The sequence below is a fragment of the Chelonia mydas genome, chromosome 6 (genome assembly GCF_015237465.2).
Source record: "Chelonia mydas isolate rCheMyd1 chromosome 6, rCheMyd1.pri.v2, whole genome shotgun sequence".
NCBI lineage: Eukaryota > Metazoa > Chordata > Testudines > Cheloniidae > Chelonia > Chelonia mydas.
This window is the reverse complement of record NC_051246.2, coordinates 49082283-49102290: the sequence shown is the minus strand read 5'-3', so window position 1 is coordinate 49102290 and position 20008 is coordinate 49082283. Positions and strand designations below refer to the sequence as shown.

At 39.8% G+C, this 20008-nt stretch overlaps 1 protein-coding gene across 1 annotated transcript in view; it reads left to right on the top strand.

The window, feature by feature from the left end:
* Positions 1-20008, top strand: part of PRMT3 (protein arginine methyltransferase 3) — a 103192-nt gene that overhangs the window by 10851 nt on the left and 72333 nt on the right. The window contains exons 4-8 of the mRNA XM_037899954.2: positions 1214-1263; positions 2830-2932; positions 5586-5739; positions 10317-10461; positions 14075-14140. Coding sequence (XP_037755882.1) covers positions 1214-1263; positions 2830-2932; positions 5586-5739; positions 10317-10461; positions 14075-14140 — 518 coding nt within the window. The remainder of the gene's footprint in view (positions 1-1213; positions 1264-2829; positions 2933-5585; positions 5740-10316; positions 10462-14074; positions 14141-20008) is intronic.

The following is a 20008-nucleotide window of genomic DNA, read 5'->3' as shown; positions in this document are numbered from 1 at the left end:
TTTGTGTAATTCTGGTCTCTCCTGTTTAAGAAAGATGAATTTAAACTGGACTTTGCTTGTTTAGCCTAACCAAAGGAAGGCTCAGGGGAGATATGATTGCTCTGTCCAGATGCATCAGAGCGATAAATACCAGGGTTCAAGAGTCGTTATTTAAGGGCCAGTGTTAGCCCAAGAACAAATGGATATAAACTGTCCATCAATAAGTTTAGGTTTGGAATTTGATGAAGGTTTCTAACTATCAGAGGAATAAAGTTCTGGAACAGCCTTCCAATGGGAATTGTGGAGGCAAAAAACCTATCTTGTTTTAACACTGAGCTTGATAAATTTGTGGAAGGGATTGTGGGAGGTCAGATAGGTCATATGCCATTGTAGGCAATCTGTGACTGCTATTAGCAAATATCTCCATCACCGGAGGTGGAACACTAGATGGGGAGGGCTCTGAGTTATGACAGAGAATTATTTCCCAGGTATCTATCTGCTGGGTTTTGCCCACGTGTTCAAGGTTTTACTGATCGCTGTATTTGAGGTAGGGAAGGAATTTCCTCCCAGGTCAGATTGACAGATGGGGGTTGGCAGGGGGAGGGGAGGCCTTTCATCTTTCTCTGCAGCATGGGTCATTTGCTGGTTTGAACTAGAGTAAATGATGGATTAATATAGCAACCTAATGGAATAGTTCTGTTGCTGTCATCATATAGCGAACATGGGATATGTTTAAACCACTTTTGTTACTGTGCTACAAAGCCAGTTTAAGGGATTGTTTGTCATAAATTAGTCCTAGCTGACAGAGTTTATTCAATAATTAGAAAGCTGCTAATGTGTATCAAAATTGTCGCGGGATACCAGCATTTATACTCAGGTTTCTAGCCAAAGACTCTTACTATTGATGTTACTGTAGATGTTGCTGCCTTTCTGAGCAAGCCAGGTGGAAAGCTGTTTGCTAAGTGACAGAATTCCCTGTTAGATAAGCTGTGTTTACATGTGTTTGGTTTATAGTATGTTGCAAATATAAACTGAAGACTGAATTAAAGGATCTGACACTTAAGTCTTGAAGAAAAATATCAGAATAATGTAGATGGCAAATGAAGGTAGGAACACTGCACTAAATAATAGTGTGCACCCCTGGGAACACTGGCCAATTGAACAACTAATTAACATTTGCACTGTTGTAAAATATGTGATTTTTATTGTTACATGAGCTTTTTTTCTTTTTCAGCACTTGAGTTTTATGGATACATTAAGCTAATAAACTTTGTTAGAATGAAGGTAAGTAGACAGTTTATTACTTCAATTTTTTACTTTGTGCATGGGGAAAAATATTTTGAGTGTGTTTTTACGGAATAATTCTATATTAAGTCTCTAGAAATAAGTAATTGTGGAAATTGTTTTAAAATTTATAAATGAATTTATGCAGATCTCTGAGCAGTTTAAGTGGCTTTTAGTTTTTATTTAGTAAAATCCACCTTAAATAAATGAAAAATATTTTAAAATTGAGACACAAGGTGTATTCATTCCAGGGCAATATTTCCAGTCTCCTATAAAGTCCAAGTAATTGGCCTTCGTGTGGTTGTGCTGCATATTGGGCTTTGATGAAATGAGTGGAATTTACCTACCAGTCTGGCCCCAGCTGGAGTAGCAGCTGCTGCTCCATTCAGTTTAGGGAGGGGGTTTCCTTGCCACTGGATCCATGTCTGTGCAGAATCATTCTCTGGTAGTTAAGGTAAGATTACATGAGGTGGGTAGAAAGTGCAAAAGGAGAGAACCCAAAGTAGGACTGGAAGTATTGCTCACTTCTAATTTGATTGTTTCAGGCCCTGTCTCTGTTTTACTGATGTCAGGATATCTGGTTCAGAGCTGTAGTGTAGTAGGGACCGCTTCATGTGCTTGTGTACACTACAACTTATGAACATGTTGTAACTTTCTCCTGATTCAGTTTAGTTTTAGCATGGATGGGCTCTTACGCAACTTAGCATTTTTGAGACCTGTAATGCCCGGGCATGTTTTCATCTTCAGGTTCTATGGACTGGTTGGTTAGTTACATCTTACTGTTAGTCCTGTGAGGTAGGTAATTGTTGTGATGTTGCAAATCGAGAAACTGATGTTTCGAGCCTGATTTTTTTTTCCCCCTCAAGATGTGCTGAACATACACAGCTAATTAGAGCTGTGAGGCTCAGCACTTGTAAAAACTGGGCTCTAAGTGACTTGCTCCAAGTCACAGTTGTTGTCAGAGCCAGATTTAGAATCAAGGAGTAGCTTTCTCTACTTCAGCAGTTCTCAACCAGGGACCCTGGGCCCCCGGGGGGGCTGCGAGCAGGTTTCAGGGTGTCCTTAAGCAGGGTCGGCATTAGACTCACTGTGACTCAGGGCAGAAAGCCCCTGCCATGTGGTGCTGAAGCCTGGGCCCCCAAGCCCTGCCACTTGGGGCTGAGGCTGAAGCCTGAGCAACTTAGCTTTGCGGGGCCATTTGTGGCATGGGGCCCTGGGCAATTGCCCTGCTTGCTACCCCTTAATGCCAGCCCTGGCTTTTATATGCAGAGAAACAGTTGTTGTGGAACAAGTAGGGCCTGGAGGTTTTATAGCATGTTGTGGGGGCCTCAGAAAGAAAAAGGTTAAGAACCTCTGCTCTGTCATGTTGCCAAGTAATGCTTCTCTCTCAGCTTTTGCTACAAGGTTATTTTAATAAGTCATTTAGACACTTGTAGCCCAGGTGATTTTAATGATGGAGAAAAGTGAAACTAACTTACTTATGTCTTGTAGTTTACTTTTTAAACTAAGGTCTTATGATTTTTAAGAACCTAATTTCACATGCTCATTTAACTTTTTTTTGTCTAGAAACCAACTGCAGAATACCTGAATTCTCTCAGCAGCCCACTGCCGTGGGAGGAAGAGAAGTACTTGAAACCAGAGCTAGAAGATGATCTATTACTTCAGTTTGGTAAGACTTTTCAATCAGAGTATAGCCTTACTAGAACAATAAGTGACCTCGCCCCTTTCATAGTTTAGTACACCCCGGGTGAGACAATATCCCTAGATGTAGATGGGCTAGATTTACATTTCCCAGGGCAATGGACTATCCAAAATGTTCAAATGAAGTGATCTATGAATATTTTGTATCCTTAAAAAAATAAAAGGTTGTATGAACAGATTGGGGAGGGAGTGTCACACTTAACTCTAAATGTTTATGGAATTTCCATTCTTATGCTGCAGCAAAACATTGTCTTTATATATTACATTTGGGTACTTAAAATTAATCCGATCACCTATAAATAAACACATTAGAGGCAGTAATCTGTGTAATTGAAAACTACGTCACATTTTGTATTGGTTATCTTTCATTAGGTACCTAACAAATACAATAATATGATGAAATTATACATTTGTATTTCCACCTTGGAATTCTGATGACCTATATAAATCACTTGAGTTTATCTCTCACGACTTATATTTGTGTTATCTGTATTCTGGGAAAGAGGAGAAAGTACTATTTTGTCACTCACTTGGCACATGTTTCCTTCATTTAAATTGTAAGGTTTTTTTTTGTTTAGGGCGGGGACCGTGTCCTTCTATGTTTGTACGCTACCTAGCACAAGGGGGGCCCAGTCCTAATTAGAACTTTCTGTACTGCAGTAGCACCCAAGATAGGGAATGGGGGATTGTTTCTCTTTCCTAACCAACTCATAGTTGGGATTTTTCTGACTGTACCACTGACTTGCAATGTGATCCTCGAGCAAGTTGCAAAGGGCCAGATTTCCAGAGGTGCTGTGTACTCACAGCTCCATTTGATGTTATTAGGAGTTGGAGGTGCTCAACACTTCAGAAAATCATGCTGTAAATGTGTCTCTCACTTTCATCTATTGGGTAAAATGAGTATTTACCTACCAGCTGGGGTATGATTTTTAAATCCAATTATTCCTGTTACTAGACAGTATTCTCTCTGTATATCTCTAGTTCATTTTTTAGAACATCCAAACTGTATCTAGAGAATGCTATGATTTTGCTGTTGATCTACTGAAGTAACTTCCAAGCTGCTTGACAAAACCTAAATAAGAAGGCTCTCTCCAGATCTTCAGGAGCAATGTCCTGTGCTTCATGACTATCTTACCAATGGCTTGTTATGGCTTTGACATCCACTTCAATCCTGTTCTGTGGCTTTATTTATGCTTTACTGTGTATCTCCATTGTAAATTTTTTGATGGTTTCTAACATGGTCCATGCTTGCGCCCTCTCCCTCTCGGCAGTTGTCTGCCCTGCATCCTCCTCCTGACCCTCATTTTGGGGACTGCCTTTAGGGAAGGGTTACTGATTTTGTTTCCTGTTCTGAGTGGTGTGGAAGCATTATTTCCCCCATCCTCCATGACCCTAACCAGTTCTAAACATAGGCGTGGGAACTAGGGATGCAGGGGGTGCTGCCGGACCCCCAGGTTTTGTGCGGGGTCCTGGCCGTTGGCCCTGTGCCCAGGGTCCCATCTGCTTTTGGCCCTGTGCCCAGGGTCCCATCTGCTGTCGGCCCTGTGCCCTGGGGTCCCGGCGGCCACCCCCAGCTGTGGTCCCAGTCTCAGCTCCCTTACTTCTGTCTGCATCTTCCCTCACCCCCGTCCTCCCGGAGCCATGGCCTGGTCCTGGCCCCAGCTCTGGGAAGAAGTGGCATGGATAGGAGTAAAGGGTGTGAAGTAAAAATTTTGGGGATCACTGGCTTTCAGCACCCACACTGTAAAAAGTGTTCCAGTGTCACTGGTTTGAGAAGTTCTGTTGCCACAACTCTTGTTGGCCTTGTGCAATGCCTCCCAGAAAAGCATTGCGTCATTAGATCAAAACAAAGGTGTATTTGGTCCCTAAATCCAAGCTCATTTTCTCTGCAGTGTTTCTGGCTAGTCAAGGAAGACAAGCCAGAGGATCCGTGTGCTCTACCATGCAAGAGACTCAATTACGATAACCCCATCTCCCAAGTGTGTTGGGGCCTAATCCTTCATTATTGACATCCAGTGGGAGTTAGGCCCGCTGTGTTCAGCGGGTGCAAGGTTGGACCTATGTTCTGAAGTCAAGGCACTATTTTAATAATAATGAGTTATACTTACCTATGGATCTCAAAGCATCTCACACATTTTTATTAAGCCCCACAACAGCCCTGAGGGATGAGTTTGAAGGGCTATGAATATATTTTTTGTCACATGCTAGCTATGAAAGCCTTCATCTTGTAGAACATCTTGTCTTCTGAGTTAATAGCCCTTCTAGCTTTTGGCTAAGGTAATTGGCAAAGCAGCGTGTACCGCCTTTATTGGCTTCAGCTAAAGAGAATGTCTGATTTGTTAAGTCATGAAGACTAGTATTCAGACACATTTGAAAGGTAGATTTTTGGGGTTTTGGTGTTAAGGGCCCACCTCCTCCATACTCACTTATGGTAAGTGTTATCTTGCTCTGCAAGTAGTCCTATCCATGAAGATATTTGTGGAATAACATACTGTTTAATGAATGAAGGTAGCAGCATCAGGCACTTAATTTATCCTTTATATAGATATATTTATACACATCTGTAATTAGGTAATGCTGTCAGTTAACGGCGGTTGACATTTGTTGTTCTATTTCATTAGACATAGAGGATCTTTATGATTCTACAAACATCTCGTACCCCAATGGATTAAGTGATAACACAGCGATCCTTGAACAGTTGAAATGTACAGAACACAGAGCAAAGCTTGCAGAAACAGCATTAGCCAGAGCGCAAGAAGATCTTCAGAAAATGAGGTAAGATGTTTTTGAATAAAGCTTTTTCTGAAGCAGAGTTCTGGATGGTAGACAAAAATGTGTGCAGGTAATATTAGCAGTCAGTAGAAACTCAGGCTGCAGAATTCAAGTGTAAGTTAGCACCATCAGGACATAAGTCTTATCTGTGTGTTTTACCTCTGTTTGCAAATAGTGTCAATTGTGGTGTTTTAAAAATATTGCAAGATAAAGCACAACTAAATTGACTAAATGTCTAGACAAAACTCCTGAGCCATGAAACAGATTTCTTCCCCTTCCTCTTCCCCCTCCCTAAGCCATCAATAGCGGAATCAAATTCCGGTGTTGTGGAATTTCCATTGAAAACTTCTTTCCTTTCTCTGCTCCCTTATCCCCAAACTAAAATCTAGGGAGTACAAGCAAGAATGTCATCTGATCTTAACTTTAAATCATGAAGTTTTGCAGTATATCATTGGTGGTGGTGCAGCTGCATAAATATGAAGGAATTGGTATCTCCTGGAATTTATGAAATCCTGCCAAATTGTTAGTTCAAGATGACAACTGCAGCCACTCCAGTTGCAGCAATCAAAGACATTGGAAAGATGAAGTATTAATCTACCTTGAATCACCCTTATTTAAGAAATTATGGTTGCTGCTTGTTGACGGATGCAGTTAGAATCCTAGGACTGAAGGGGACCTTGAGAGGTCATCTAGTCCGGTTCCCTGCCCTACTCATGATAGGACTAAGTATTGTTCAGACCATCCCTGACAGGTGTTTGTCTAACCTGCTCTTAAAAATCCCCAATGATGGAGATTCTAGGCAATTTATTCCAGTGCTTAAGCACTTTGACTGTTAGGAAGTTTTTCCAAATGTCCAACCTAAACTTCCCTTGGTGCAATTTGAGACCATTGCTTCTTGTCTTTTCCTCAGAGGTTAAGGAGAACAATTTACCTCCCTCCTCCTTGTAACAACCTTTTATGTACTTGAAAACTGTTAACATGTCCTCTCTCAGTCTTCCCTTCTCCAGACTAAACAAACCCAATTTTTTCAATCTTTTCTCACAGGTCATGTTTTTTAGACCTTTAATCATTTTTGTTGCTCTTCTCTGGACTTTCTTCAGTTTGTCCACATCTTTCCTGAAATGTGGCACCCAGAACTGGACACAATAATCCAGTAGAGGCCTCATAAGTGTGGAGTAGAATGGAAGAATTACTTCTTGTCTTGCTTACAACACGCCTACTAAGACATTCCAGAATGATGTTTGCTTTTTTTTTTTTTTTTCCCCAGTAGCGTTACGCTGTTGACTCATATTTAGCTTGTGATTCGGGATGACCCCCAGATTCCTTTCAGCAGTACTCCTTCCTACATAGTCATTTCCCATTTTGTGTGTGCACACCTGATTGCTCCTTCCTAAGGGGAATGCTTTGCATTTGTCCTTATTGAATTTCATCCTGTTTACTTCAGACCATTTCTCCACTTTGTCCAGATCATTTTGAGTTTTAATTCTATCCTTTAATTCATTTAATTTCATTAATTGCAACCCCTCCCAGCTTGGTATCGTCCGCAAACTTTGTAAGTGTGCTTTCTATGCCTTTATCTAAATCATTGATGAAGATATTGAACAGAACCGGACCCAGAACTGATCTGTCGGATCCCACTTGATATGCCATTCCAGCTTGACTGTGAACCACTGATAACTACTCTGTGGCAACGCTTTCCCAACCAGTTATGCACCCACCTTATAGTAGCTCCATCTAGATTGTATTTTCCTAGTTTGTTTATGAGAAGGTCATGCGAGCCAGTATCAAAAGTCAAGCTATACCACATCTACAACTCCTCCTCCTCTCCCCCGCCCCCCATCCACAAGGGTTCTTCTCCTGTCAAAGAAAGCTATTAGGTTGGTTTGATACGATTGGTTCTTGACAAATCCATGCTGACTGTTGCTTATCACCTTATTATCTTCTAGGTGTTTACAAATCGATTGCTTAATTATTTGCTCCATAATCTTTCAGGGTACTGAAGTTAAGCTGACTACTCTGTAATTGCCCTGGTTGTCCTTATTTCTCTTTTTATAGATGGGCACTATATTTTCCCTTTTCCAGTCCTCTGGAATCTCTCTTGTGTAAGGAAGTCTTACATGTTACATAATGTGAGATGTTTGAGTCCACCACATGCTTTCAAGTTAAAGAACGACAGTTCTGCGTACTTCACAAATGTGTGGAATGTAAACTTACTCTTGTTCAGAACCTAGTAATTACACTTATAAAGAGCATGCTGCATTTGAGACCCTGTAATAAGCTAGTACTTTCATGGGATATCAGCGTGATCTTCACAAAGTGAAAGTCTCTTCTTAAGCCATGATTAATTTTTTTAAATCACGATTTTTGATGTACGATGTTCTTCCAGTGCCATTAAAATTTTAGTGACTTATCTACCCTAAGCTCAACAAAAATAAGAGAAGAGGGGTTTGTATCTACATCTTCCTAATCAGTATGTCAGGGTTAACATCTCTACAGTTGTCATTTAAACTCCTAAAGCATTTTTCATAACAACATGTTCAAGACTTCAGTTTTACATCTCATATGAGCACAGAGGCTTCTAAAACTATTGGAAACTGTCTCCAACAATTAGTGGGAGGACAGTCACCTAGTGAATCACAAACATTTCTTGCAGCACCTGGGTTTTCCTTTAAAGGTTGCCAGTCCAAATAGTCCTGTTCTAATGATGTTTAGTTTGAGCTGACAGGTTGAGAGTGCAGTGGTATGTGGTTGGAGGTTAACAGTAACAATCTTTTGCTTAACTGGTGGAAAAAGTAACAATGTTTTCTAAACATAACTAAGTTTCAACCTACAATATTTGACACAGTTTACAAATTTAAAGATATGTCACGTTCATCTTGAATTTATCATCAGTGTCCAATTGAATGGCAACCTTTGTTTTTTGTTGGTATTTCTCGTGATCTTTCTTGACAGTAATAAAATTCATTCTGTTGGGATTTTAGACCTAGAGTTTCCTTACAGTTAAATTGCTTGATAATCATAACACTGGCATCGGTGCAGAGTGACTTTAAAAAAAAAAAAATTAACCAAAAAAAAATAAACCTTTTTTTTAAACCAGATTGAGACTTTATAAAACTAATTTGAAAATATGTACTGTTGTGACTTTAAACTAAAATTTATAATGAACAAAACTAAATTCTGTTTTTAAATTCTGCTATTGAAATATTATTTGAAATGTACAAAACTGCAGTTGGAGAAAACAAAATATTACCCTGCTCTTGCATACGCTGAGCAGGTATGTAACTTTGCTCATGTGAATAGTGGTCCTATTCAAGGGTAAAGTTAAGCATTTGCAGCATCAGGCTAAAATTGTATTTCATTAAAAACTTTTCTCTTACTGGCATAAAATGTTTGTCACTTACAGAAAAAATTGTTCACAATGAAAAGTAACTAAATTTCCAATAAACTAATAAAATTATTCCGAAGTCTTTTGTATAAACAAGCCAAAATTTTTGAAATAGGTTTCTAAAGTTGGGCTACTAAGACTATATTTAGGCACCTAAGTGCTTTCGAAAATCCTGTATCTAAATCACTTAACAGCACAAGTCCTGTTCACTTCAAACTGTAGACTCTGATGAAGGGGTGTAGGCTGATTGAAACACTTCTGTTTGCTTGACTTACGGGAGTTCACAATATCTGAAGGTGCTGTTGGCTGCAAATATAGCACAAGCTATTTGCTTATCAGTTTTGTGTTTGAGTTTGTAGTCTTCTAACAGTGTGGCCATGGGCTTACCTTTTTTTTTTTTTAGCATAGAGGAATATTTCCAGTAGAGAAAACTGTAAATTCTTGTGGAAGAAACAAGACAACAACAAGAAACAACGTACAAAACATCCTCTTTATCAATTTAAGACTAAAAAAGGGAAATAAGTGGAGAACTAGCAACACTAAAACAAAAAAAATCTTTTACAATTAAAAATCAACTTGCATTAAAAAAAATCTTTTAAAATCATGATTTGTATCAATCCTGCCTGGTTTTCTTTTTTAAAATTTTGTTGGTTGTTAATATACTCAACCTTCCATAAATCACTAACGTAGGTGTGTTTTAAGAGTAGTTTTTAAAGGTGTCATGGTCTTGAACCACATCTCTAGATAATATGGTCTCTGTCATGTTTGTCTCATTCTGTATTTTGATTTCTGACATACTGTTAACATAGAAACCACTTACAAAATGGACATTTCCCTCTTTTTTTAAAAAAAAAAAACCCTAACGAAATTTAAATCAGGTGGATTGTAATTGGGGTGCTTTTCCAACATAGATGGAGAGTGTAGGGATAGCAGGCAGATAAATGAAACACTGCAAATTTCACACTGCTGGAATTTAGTGTCTAAAATGCGGAAGAAATGCAGAGAGAATAGCAAATCATGCAGCAGCTTGTTCTCGGAGCCAGTAGGGGGAGTTTCAGCACAGTTAAGTCATAATGGAGTTTTGGTGTTGTAAAAGGCCCTCTGCAGTCTGCATTTCTTATCTCCTCTCAGCTCCCCCCTTCTTTTTCATGGTCCTGTAAACATGTCTCAAGGGTATGTTTCAAATTGATTACAGAGAATTTGCACAGGATTTTGTGATGAGCGCAGATGTCAGAAGCAGCTCGTCGTCATCTAGCGCCATTGCGGAACTCCGGGAGGATGAGGATGGCGTTTACTTCAGTTCATATGGGCATTATGGGATACACGAAGAGATGCTAAAGGTTAGAAAGTCAGCACAAATGCATCTTACTCATAACTAGGAAGGAAAAATGGAATGAAAAAAAGCTATGTGCCCGTAAATATACGCTGCAGAGTAGCTGCATTTTTAACCCTTCCGGTGCTTAATAGGTTATCCTGGGAGCTAGAGTGAAAGAATCACAAAAAAGAGCTAATATTTTCAGCTGCCATTGTATCTAGATCCCTGTCGTATACGTTCTTGACTGTACCAGAAACACTAGAAATGTAATAGAAGTATGTTGAGATTACAGGTATACTTGATTGCTAGTAAGAAAATATTCATCTCTAATATCTGTAACAACATCTGTTCTTGCTGCTTTTGTTTCTTTTGCTGTAGAAATGTGAATGAATTCTGTACACTACTATAAGATATAAACAGTAAATGTCCTTCATTTTTTATTCTGCTCTTTAGATGAAAATTTAGCAAGCAAAAAACCACACTAAACCTTTAAATGCTAAGTCTGCCAATTTATGTAGTTATTCAGAAATTATTTGAACTCCATTTAGTGTATCGATAAGCATTACATTGAACAATTACTAGGATTGTCTAAATATTATTTAAAAATGGAAAATATATTTAAAAGAGAATGTCCAGAACTCTTCAAAAAACAAACAAAAATCCTTTCATCCTGAGTGTTAACTTAATTTTATAAGTGGCTTTTATTTTAACCCAAAATCTTTAGTACCAGCTCTCTGAAAAAAGAATATTATATAGTGTACAAGGACAGGAATTGGTTGCTCTGAAATATCATAAAGCAATTTTGCAATTTCATAATAAAGAAAGAACATGGGTATCTAAACAAAATCAGCTAAAATATGAAGCCATAAGGTACATTCGCTCTTGTATAGCATAGGTAGCAGATTTAGGCTTCCTGCTTTCTGAAACATTTACTGGTCCTAGCCTCAGAAAAATCCTCTGCATCTGTTTTATGGTACATTTGAACAGCATTGAGCAGCCAGTGTGTTTTTATGGAGCATTCTTGCAGAAATGCTTTTGTGGCACAGGTGTCTGTGGATACAGATGGTAATATGCTCTCCAAAATGAAAAGCATAGTGGTGAAGAGGTGTGTGCAGAACTTGGAAACAATCAGTTTTAATCAGATTTGCCTCAGCACTGTATGTCTGCCAGACTAACAAAATGACTTTTAAATATGGGGCTAGAGGTATTTTTTATTTTATTTATTTATTTTAAAGTCAGTCACACACAGAAAATCTGAAATCATAAGTTCTAAATCACTTTGTCAGACTGGGGTAAAAACCCAACCATTTTGTCGATACAAACAGTTCGTAGTACCTTGGTTTGGAGCTATACTAAAAGATCCTGAACCTCTGACGAACTGATAGTTTTATAGTTTGTGATAAATCTTTCTATTTCACTGGCTTCAGGAAACTTTTGTGATGTTAAAATCCCTTTAGTAACATCTGATTTCTGCCCAATAAAATGTGGAAAATACCTGAGTTATGGGGTGTGTAAGTTCTTGTATATACTTAGTTTTTAGGTCCAAATGACCCCAACACATACAACATTTTTTTTTGCTTAAGTTTTTATTATTGTGAGTTTTTTACATTAAAAATAATGGCTCATTAAATTGAAGTGATAGCAAACTTTTTGTTAAATTAATCCTAAATCTGCTTCTAACATGTTTTATTGGTTTAAAAAAACAAAACAAAAACCAGCAACCACGCACAAAAAACAAGCTCTTTTTTTTTTTTTTTTTTTGTCCTTTAACTTGGCCCTGGCAGGTCAGTGTTGTTTATGCTGTTCCCTCCCATAGTATTTCAGAGGGCAGGAGGATTGCTACTCGAAACTGATAGTGCGCTTTATTTAAAAATTGCTTGAAGAGTGTCTGTCTGATAATAACTTACTTATTTTTCAGCTTATTGTACTGAAAGGTTGGATGGGAGGAGAGAAGGAATTGATGAATAGAGACCCAAAATGAATGACTGAAGCTCATTCAAGCAGCAGTGCATGTAGTAAAGACAGCAGTTGGAATACTATTGATTAAGCTGGGGCAGTGCTGAAGCAGTGTGATTGGTGAAGCTGAAAGCTTTCCACCTGACTGCTTTCTCGATTGATGCTGAACCTTTTGAATTTTTTGTGGTTTCAGCAAATCCCCGTATTTCAGTGCTGCTGAGAGCATAAAAAAATCCTAAATCCTTAAAATCTGCCCTCATAACAAACCAATATAATTTTAGATAATCCTAACAAAAGTTTTTATAATTCATAATTTTATCAAAACCAATGCAAAGCTGTGATTCTCTCAATATTTTATTAAACTATCCCATTTTTGTAGTGATTTTTTTTTCTTTCAAATATTGATTTTTTTTTTGTGAAGAACTGACTTACCTTAAATTAAAATGGAGCTCACTGGAATCTAAATTGTTTGTTTAATAAAAGTTTGCATGCTTATGCTTTACTCTTAACTTTTTTTTTTAAGTAACTTTATTTTGCTTGTCTAAAAAAAATAAACTGTCTTGGCTGATAGAGAAATTAATATTATGGAAGATAAAAGAATAATTTCTTGATCCTTTATCATCTAATGGTGCAATACGGACTTTTCATGCATGCACTAGGGTTCAGCTGTCTTCTTCAGCACAGTATTGTTTGTAGACTGTCCAAGCCAGAGCCATAAATAGTTAGTTATAACCATGGCTTTTTAATTTCCTTTTCATTCGCTCTGTCACTTGATTCTCTGGCTGTTGCAACAGGGACTCTAAAACAGATGGCTTACTGTCCATTTGAGTGCCTTCGCATATAAAGAGCATCAGTGTTAGCTCGCTGGTAAGTTGAGCTGCTCTGCCAGCTCACATACTAATCCACTACAGATATTCCAATAAGTATGCTTGAGAGCCTGCCAGCTCTTTGGGGGATGTTGAGTTAGTGCTTGGTCATTGCTTCTGAACTTAGTATTTCATAGTGTTTGTTGTGCAGCTTCAGTGATTTATTTGTTGTCTTACGGTTTGTAGGTTTCTATGTATTTGCAGTTAAATATGCTTCCAGAAGCGAAACAGGGTAATCTGGTATCAGGACCTGATCAATAGCTTCTTTAAAACAAAGCAAGAAGTTTGGGTTATGCAATCTGTTTGGTTTTAGTGTATAATATTTTCACTACATCCATTTATGCCCCAGATGTCAAGGTAGATACCTGAGGTAGATGACTGTTCGATTATGTTGATCAAGTATTACCTTTTAGTTATCAGTGCAGCTGGGAAGGGTAGGGAATAAGTATAAAACAGACACTTTAAAATGTGAAGCTCATTCAAACACTTGAAATCCGAACAAAAATCACAAGTAGCTGCTTACTTTCAGAATTAGAACTATATATAATATCGAACGTGGATGGTTTTGTTGCTGCCTGGCACAGTTTGTAGCAACCCAACTTGTCTTTGCTTCATAAACAATGTACTTTCTGAAGAATCATTGTATGGGAAATCCTGAAATTACACTGGTGGTTGTCCCCCTGTGGCTTTTCAATGTGTAGAGCGATATTGATTAGTCTAGTCAATATTTTCTTAGAAATGACTATTTAAAAAAAGACTGCTCCAACATCTTCAGACTGTCACATGTACATAACTGTGTTTATGCTTAATTTACAGGATAAAGTGCGTACTGAAAGCTATCATGATTTCATATACAAAAACCCACACATCTTCAAGGGCAAGGTAAGCAAAACAGCTCAGAAGCTGTAATATTTCTGCAGTCCATGATTCTCTCATGCAGTAGAACCCTCTTTGGTTTGGATGTCTGCTTGCTCTGGGGATGGAGTATCACTGACAGGATTTGATTTAATGTACTCTGGCTTTATTGCGTGGAAGAGTGTTATTCAACTGCTGGAGGGTGCAGACTGCTGATAACAGAAATGCTGATCAATGTTGTTGTTGTTCTTAATGCTGTCTTGGAGTGTTCATTAATTATGATGACATGTCAAAGGTAAACCTTTCTTGTCCAGTATTTTAAGCAGAATCTATTTCGGACAGATTCTATTTACAGCAATTCAAGTGAAATTTTAACCTACATCTGGCATCATAGAAATCCCAGTGCAATTAGTATTGGGAAAGGGTTCAAATCTAATTAATTTATCTAACTCATGAGTTAGGCTTTCTTGGTCAGATTAGGAACTAAATGAAATGGGGGCCCAGGGTTAATCATTCATTATTATTGGTGTATGTTGTCTTTGCTAGATAACTTTTTGTCCTCAATTGTTTCCCTAACTATGGCTCTTTCATCAGCAGGTTATTTAATTTCTGTTTTTCTGCAAGGCATTTTGGCTATTTCTAATGCTTACCATTCTTTAAGTCCATTTACAGGCCATCTGCAATGGTTTCTCTTATCTTTTCATAGACTGATACCTAATGCTGCCTAATGCTTCTCTTTCTTAGGCTGCTATACGTATTTCTTATGGAATGAGAATTTCTTTTCTCTGCCTCCCCTGTTTCCCTCTTTTAATTCTTATACTCGCAGGATGAAGGTTTTTTAAAGTGGTAGTGCTACCACAAGGCATCATAATAAAGAGTTATTCTTCCTTAATGGTCCCGCAGCTGGAAATCAACCTAAATAGCTTTCTAAGGTAGGAGGTTCTTATTTTCTTTCAAGGAGTGCTACCTCTCGTAATAGGGTGCCTTGTGACCCATGTTTACTCCCATTTGATCTTGTAACTTCCCTGTGGCAACCACAGCAATTGTTCATATGAAAAAGTAACATTAGGAAGGAAGAATTGTTTTCATATATTTTTAAAGCTCTCTAACGTGACGTGTCGTTTGTGAAACCAGTCAGTCTCCCCCTGCTTTCCTGTACATGGTTCTGTCTCTCTTCTCCCTCTTCTCACCTTCTACATACTTTCCTGCCCTCTGGTTCTCTTCTCCCTGGGTATGCTGCTCAACCACTTGATCTATTCTCTCCCTTTTGGTGGCTGGCAGCTACAGTCCTACTGGTGGCTTTCAAATAGAATAAGCCTCACTCCTGTTGTACCCACAGACTCGTTGTTAAGCCTAATGTTGATGGATCAAGCCTCTTCCAGCGTAACTTTCTGCATAAAACAAATTTTTATTGCATCTAACTGTGCATCTGAACCCTTCTCAGTGTGTGAAAATGGAAAGGGCGAGACTTAAGAAAAGGACACTTCAGCAGTGTCTCACTACTGCCATAGCATCCAGGAGAAAACTACTATGTTTGCTTGCATCTCATTCTGGCCAAAGCTCAAATGCTGGTGCTGAGATACGATATCGGTCTGATGAAGGCCACAATTTACTACAACGTGAATTTTCTTCAAGACCCTGTGTCTAGGTTTTATGCCCAACCTGTTAAAGAAATACTCCCTGTGCCCCCTTCCCTCCAGCAGCAATCTTTCTTGTTAAGAATTGCTTGAATATTTTGCTTCATCAACATGCAAAATATTTCCTGAAAGCAAAATATCTTACTAGGCCATTAAGGTTGTGAAGTTTCCAAGCTGAGAGCTGTATTAACCAAACATCCTCTTGAACTTCTATTTCATTCAGTTTCAAGTCTATTGGCTGTAATAATCAGAATAGGATAACTATTCAAATATAGCAGTATTGGAAGAAAGGAAATTGTGGTGCTTAGGGTTGAACATGTGTGTCTGAAAGGTCAACTGTGTATTTGCAGAGACCCAAGCAGATTTCACTTGCTTTTTAGTCCAAAACTAGGGCATCAAAAAATGCAGAAGTTAGGAGGGCAGTTAAGTGCACCGGTGATGCATTTAATCCAGAAAATCAACTGGCCTGTTCTGTAATGTCCAGAATAAATGGTGCTTCTATCAATATGTGGCTCAGGAAATTACTGGTTGCTGCCTCTGAACATAGAATTGTCAGATTTTAACAATTTGAGTTTGATTTGTCCCCAGAAAAGGAACTTTGATCCACTTTAAAACTGAGACATCTGTTTTGTTTTGTTTTTTTTTAAAGGGGGAGATTGTCTGGAACAAAGAAGTTGCTTTGTCTAAGATTTGTTACAGGTACACTGCATGTCTTTTGAGGGAGACATCAGTGACACTCGGTGGGGTATCGATTCATAATTTAGCTCTTCCTAAGATTGTCATCCGTTGAGGGAATAGATTTAATTGACTGGATAGCTGACTGCTTCTTTCCTGAATTCAAAATAATTCACTTTTCTGTTCGTATGGAATCATGCTTCCCTAAAAGTAACTGCAGAGGATTCTCAGAATTTAGTAGCTACAGTGCTATAATACGCTGCAGTGCTGTCAAATCACCAGCCTAGCTGCTCCGGGTATCTGGTGAGAGGCCATATGTGATCAGGACAAGAATACTTTAGCTGTAGACCTCTGTCCTCAGGCTAAGTGATGACTATTCTTTGTCTTTCAGCTTTTCAGATGTGCTCCAACTCAACTATTGTACCTATCTACCCCATCCCTCACGTTCCCTTGCTAGACTAGTTCCATTTGGTTTTTAACTAACCAGGGCAACTGTTCAAGATGCTATCTGTTTTAATTTTTCCCATTAATGGTGATTCTTTGCTTCTGTGCAGCTGTGAAACATGATCATTGTTTTGCAAAGGTTTATTTTTATCCCCCATTTTCCAGCTTTTATGGTTCAGCAATTTTTTAATTCCTGTAGATGAAATGCTATGTAAGAGCAGGACGATATCATTTGGAAAACATGAGACTTCAGCTGTTAGAGAAGCATTGGTTTTATTTTCCATTCCTGTCTCGAAGACCTCAGCCTGATTCCTGTAGTTGCTGTATGCTAGAACTTCAGTGGCAATAGCAGTATCGTATATGGATTGGCTTCTTACTAGAACGGTTGCAAAGGTTGAAGAGAAGTGCATAGTTCCTAGGAAAAATTCTGTGTCCAGAACTTCCATTTCCTTATCTGCTAATGATGGATTGTAGACCGGTGTCTTGGTGTCCTCCCCTGCCAGGTGGAATTCACAATGGTGATCGGGAAGCATAAACAGTTAAACAAGTGTTTACCATGACATTTTTCCTAGGTACTTGCACATTCTTACAAGATGTGCTGGGATGTTAAAAGTAAACTTCATCTTGCCTTCTCTTTCAGTACCCAGCCACGCCACAGCATAATGAGCCTCCTGTAAACAGTAAACTGTAGGGGACGAGGAGGAGGTGGAAATGTGGTGCGTGGGGGATGAATTCACTCTGCAAAATGCACAAGGCGTTTTGTATGCAGTCCAGATGTCATGGGAAGGAGGTCTGGCTGTGCAGTTCTTTGAGAATCTGTATTATCATGTGTGTTTTGCATGTAGTGTAGTCCATATGTAAATGTAATCACAGTTCAGCAAAAGGTGTATTTTTCAGGGAAGCATTTCTGTGACAAACTTATGGTGGACATCCTAGACAGGGCTAACAGTCAGGTACAAAATGAAAGGGAAAAGGATTCACAGCAAGTGGAAAGGCACAGATGGGCAGCAGAGCCTGTGGAGAGAATTGCGGCATGTGAGGAGAGACTTGCAACACTGTTTCTGGAGCAGACACATTGCTTGAGGAGGGAAGATAGAGCACAGCAGAAAGACCTGGTTGAGAAGCTGTTTGCACTAACTGCTGGTAGAATTCAAACTCCTGCACCACATCCTGAGTCCCCTCCACGGTACAATGTTCTGCAGACTGGGAACACATTAGGCAGTACCATGGTTGGATGGCCCATGGAAGGGGAACTGACTGCCAGTTGGACAGGGTAAACCACATGCCTGATTGCCTCAGAAACCTCCACCACCACTTTATCCACAGTTGACTTTCCAATACCAAACTGGTTAGCAGCAGCATGGACTAGCATGACCTTCCTCATGCGTGTGCCCTGACACTAAAAGGTCAGGGCAAGCAGCTCATGAAGCTTCAGAAATATTATTTTCTTCATGTGACAGTTCCGGACCCATTGCTGTCACCTCAGGTCCACGTGGTGATGTGATCCCACCAGTCTCTGCTTGTGCTCCAGAAGCGCTGGTCAACATAGGGGGCATCAGCAGCTATGCAGAGAGTCATGAGCAGGATCAGCCAGTTCGAGTCTCTTGTCATTGTCCTCCTCCGACAGGTCCTTCGGTAGATCAGAAAAACACCACTGAAATCTCATCTCACCATCTCATGGATGCTCTGCCGGTTTGCACTTTCACTCCTGTGTCAGCAAGCAGAAGCAGCTCTTCAAACAGGGAGCTCTCCATGCTGCTGGCCAGAGGCATGCTGACCCAATAGACGGCTTGGTTGGATGTGTTGGCAGGCTGTAAAAACTGTGACAGTCAAGTCGTCCCATACAGCACCACAAACAAAGGTCTAGAGCAGCTGGGGAGGACACTAGGAAGCTTGGGATAAGCTGATTTGCTCAGGTGTGTGTAGTGCTGTGTGGACTCTTGAGCATGGGTGTGAGACCCAGTCAATGTTCAGTGTAGATGCTCAAGTGCAGGCTTACAAACACCAAGCCTGCTGTCTTCAGTCCCACAGATTTAGGTTTATATTAGTGTAGACAGAGCTTTAGGGTTTACAGCCTTCTTGCCACTGCGGCTGGCAGCCTGGGAGCCCTGGCTCAAGCTGTAGCTTGGAGTCTAGCCTCCCAGCAACACAGCAGGGAGTCCGAAAGCTCGGTCTGCAGGCTGTGGGAGTTGGGCCACCTGGGGAGCAACTGGCCTGGGAGTTTGGAAGCCCTGGGGTCCACATGGCAGGGCTGCCCTGGGGCTCTGGACTCAGGGGTCTCAGCAGTTGCTGATATGTTTCATGTCGATTTTTCTGCTTCCCATCCCTGAGTAGCAGCTGTGAGACCGATCAGTCATTACTAAAGGTTACTCATTTCCATTCAGTCCTGCAATTAAGGTGTAATACTGTACTAATAACAGCAACTTTCATCTAAAATTCAAAGATTGGAAAGTTCATGGTCCCATTTTGTAAATGGGGAAACAGAGGTAGGGATTAAGGGTCATTGTGGCTTTTAAGCCATTACTTGAGAAGAAAGATTTGTATGAAGGGTAGCAACCATGCTGAAGTGAGGAGCCCTGGAGAAATTCTACCTGGCTAAGTTAACTAGAATTCTTGCTGGGGAGCATCTGCGAGAATGGGAATATCTTTCAGAGGCTGCTAGTGCACTCCTGCTGTACCTATCTAGCTCTGCTGGCAAGAGCAAAATGGGGTGCGAGGAGAAGACTCATGCCCATCTTCTCTCCTTCCACTTTTAGGGAGTATCTTCCCAGATTCTGGTTAGTAGGGAGAAGTGTCAGCATTTTCTGATGTGGTATCTTGGCCCCAGCCAGGTATGCAGAGGGAGATGGGGGAGACTTTTTGATTCCCAATCCCCATCCAAGCCATTTCTTGCACCTGCATAGGCTAGACGAAGTGAAACCCAAAGTGACTTGCTTAGTTGTATAGAAAGTCAGTGGCAGTTGGAAAGTGAACTAGGGGCTGCTGAGATGTAGGCATCTATCTCCTGTGCTGACTCTGGACCGCTTCAAAAAACTTATCCTACTTAGCATTCAGTCACCAGCTGACAAAGCAGGTTTCTATGTCAAATCCATGGTGAGGTACAGTTCCCATACCTGGTAATGACCCTTATTTTTGCATG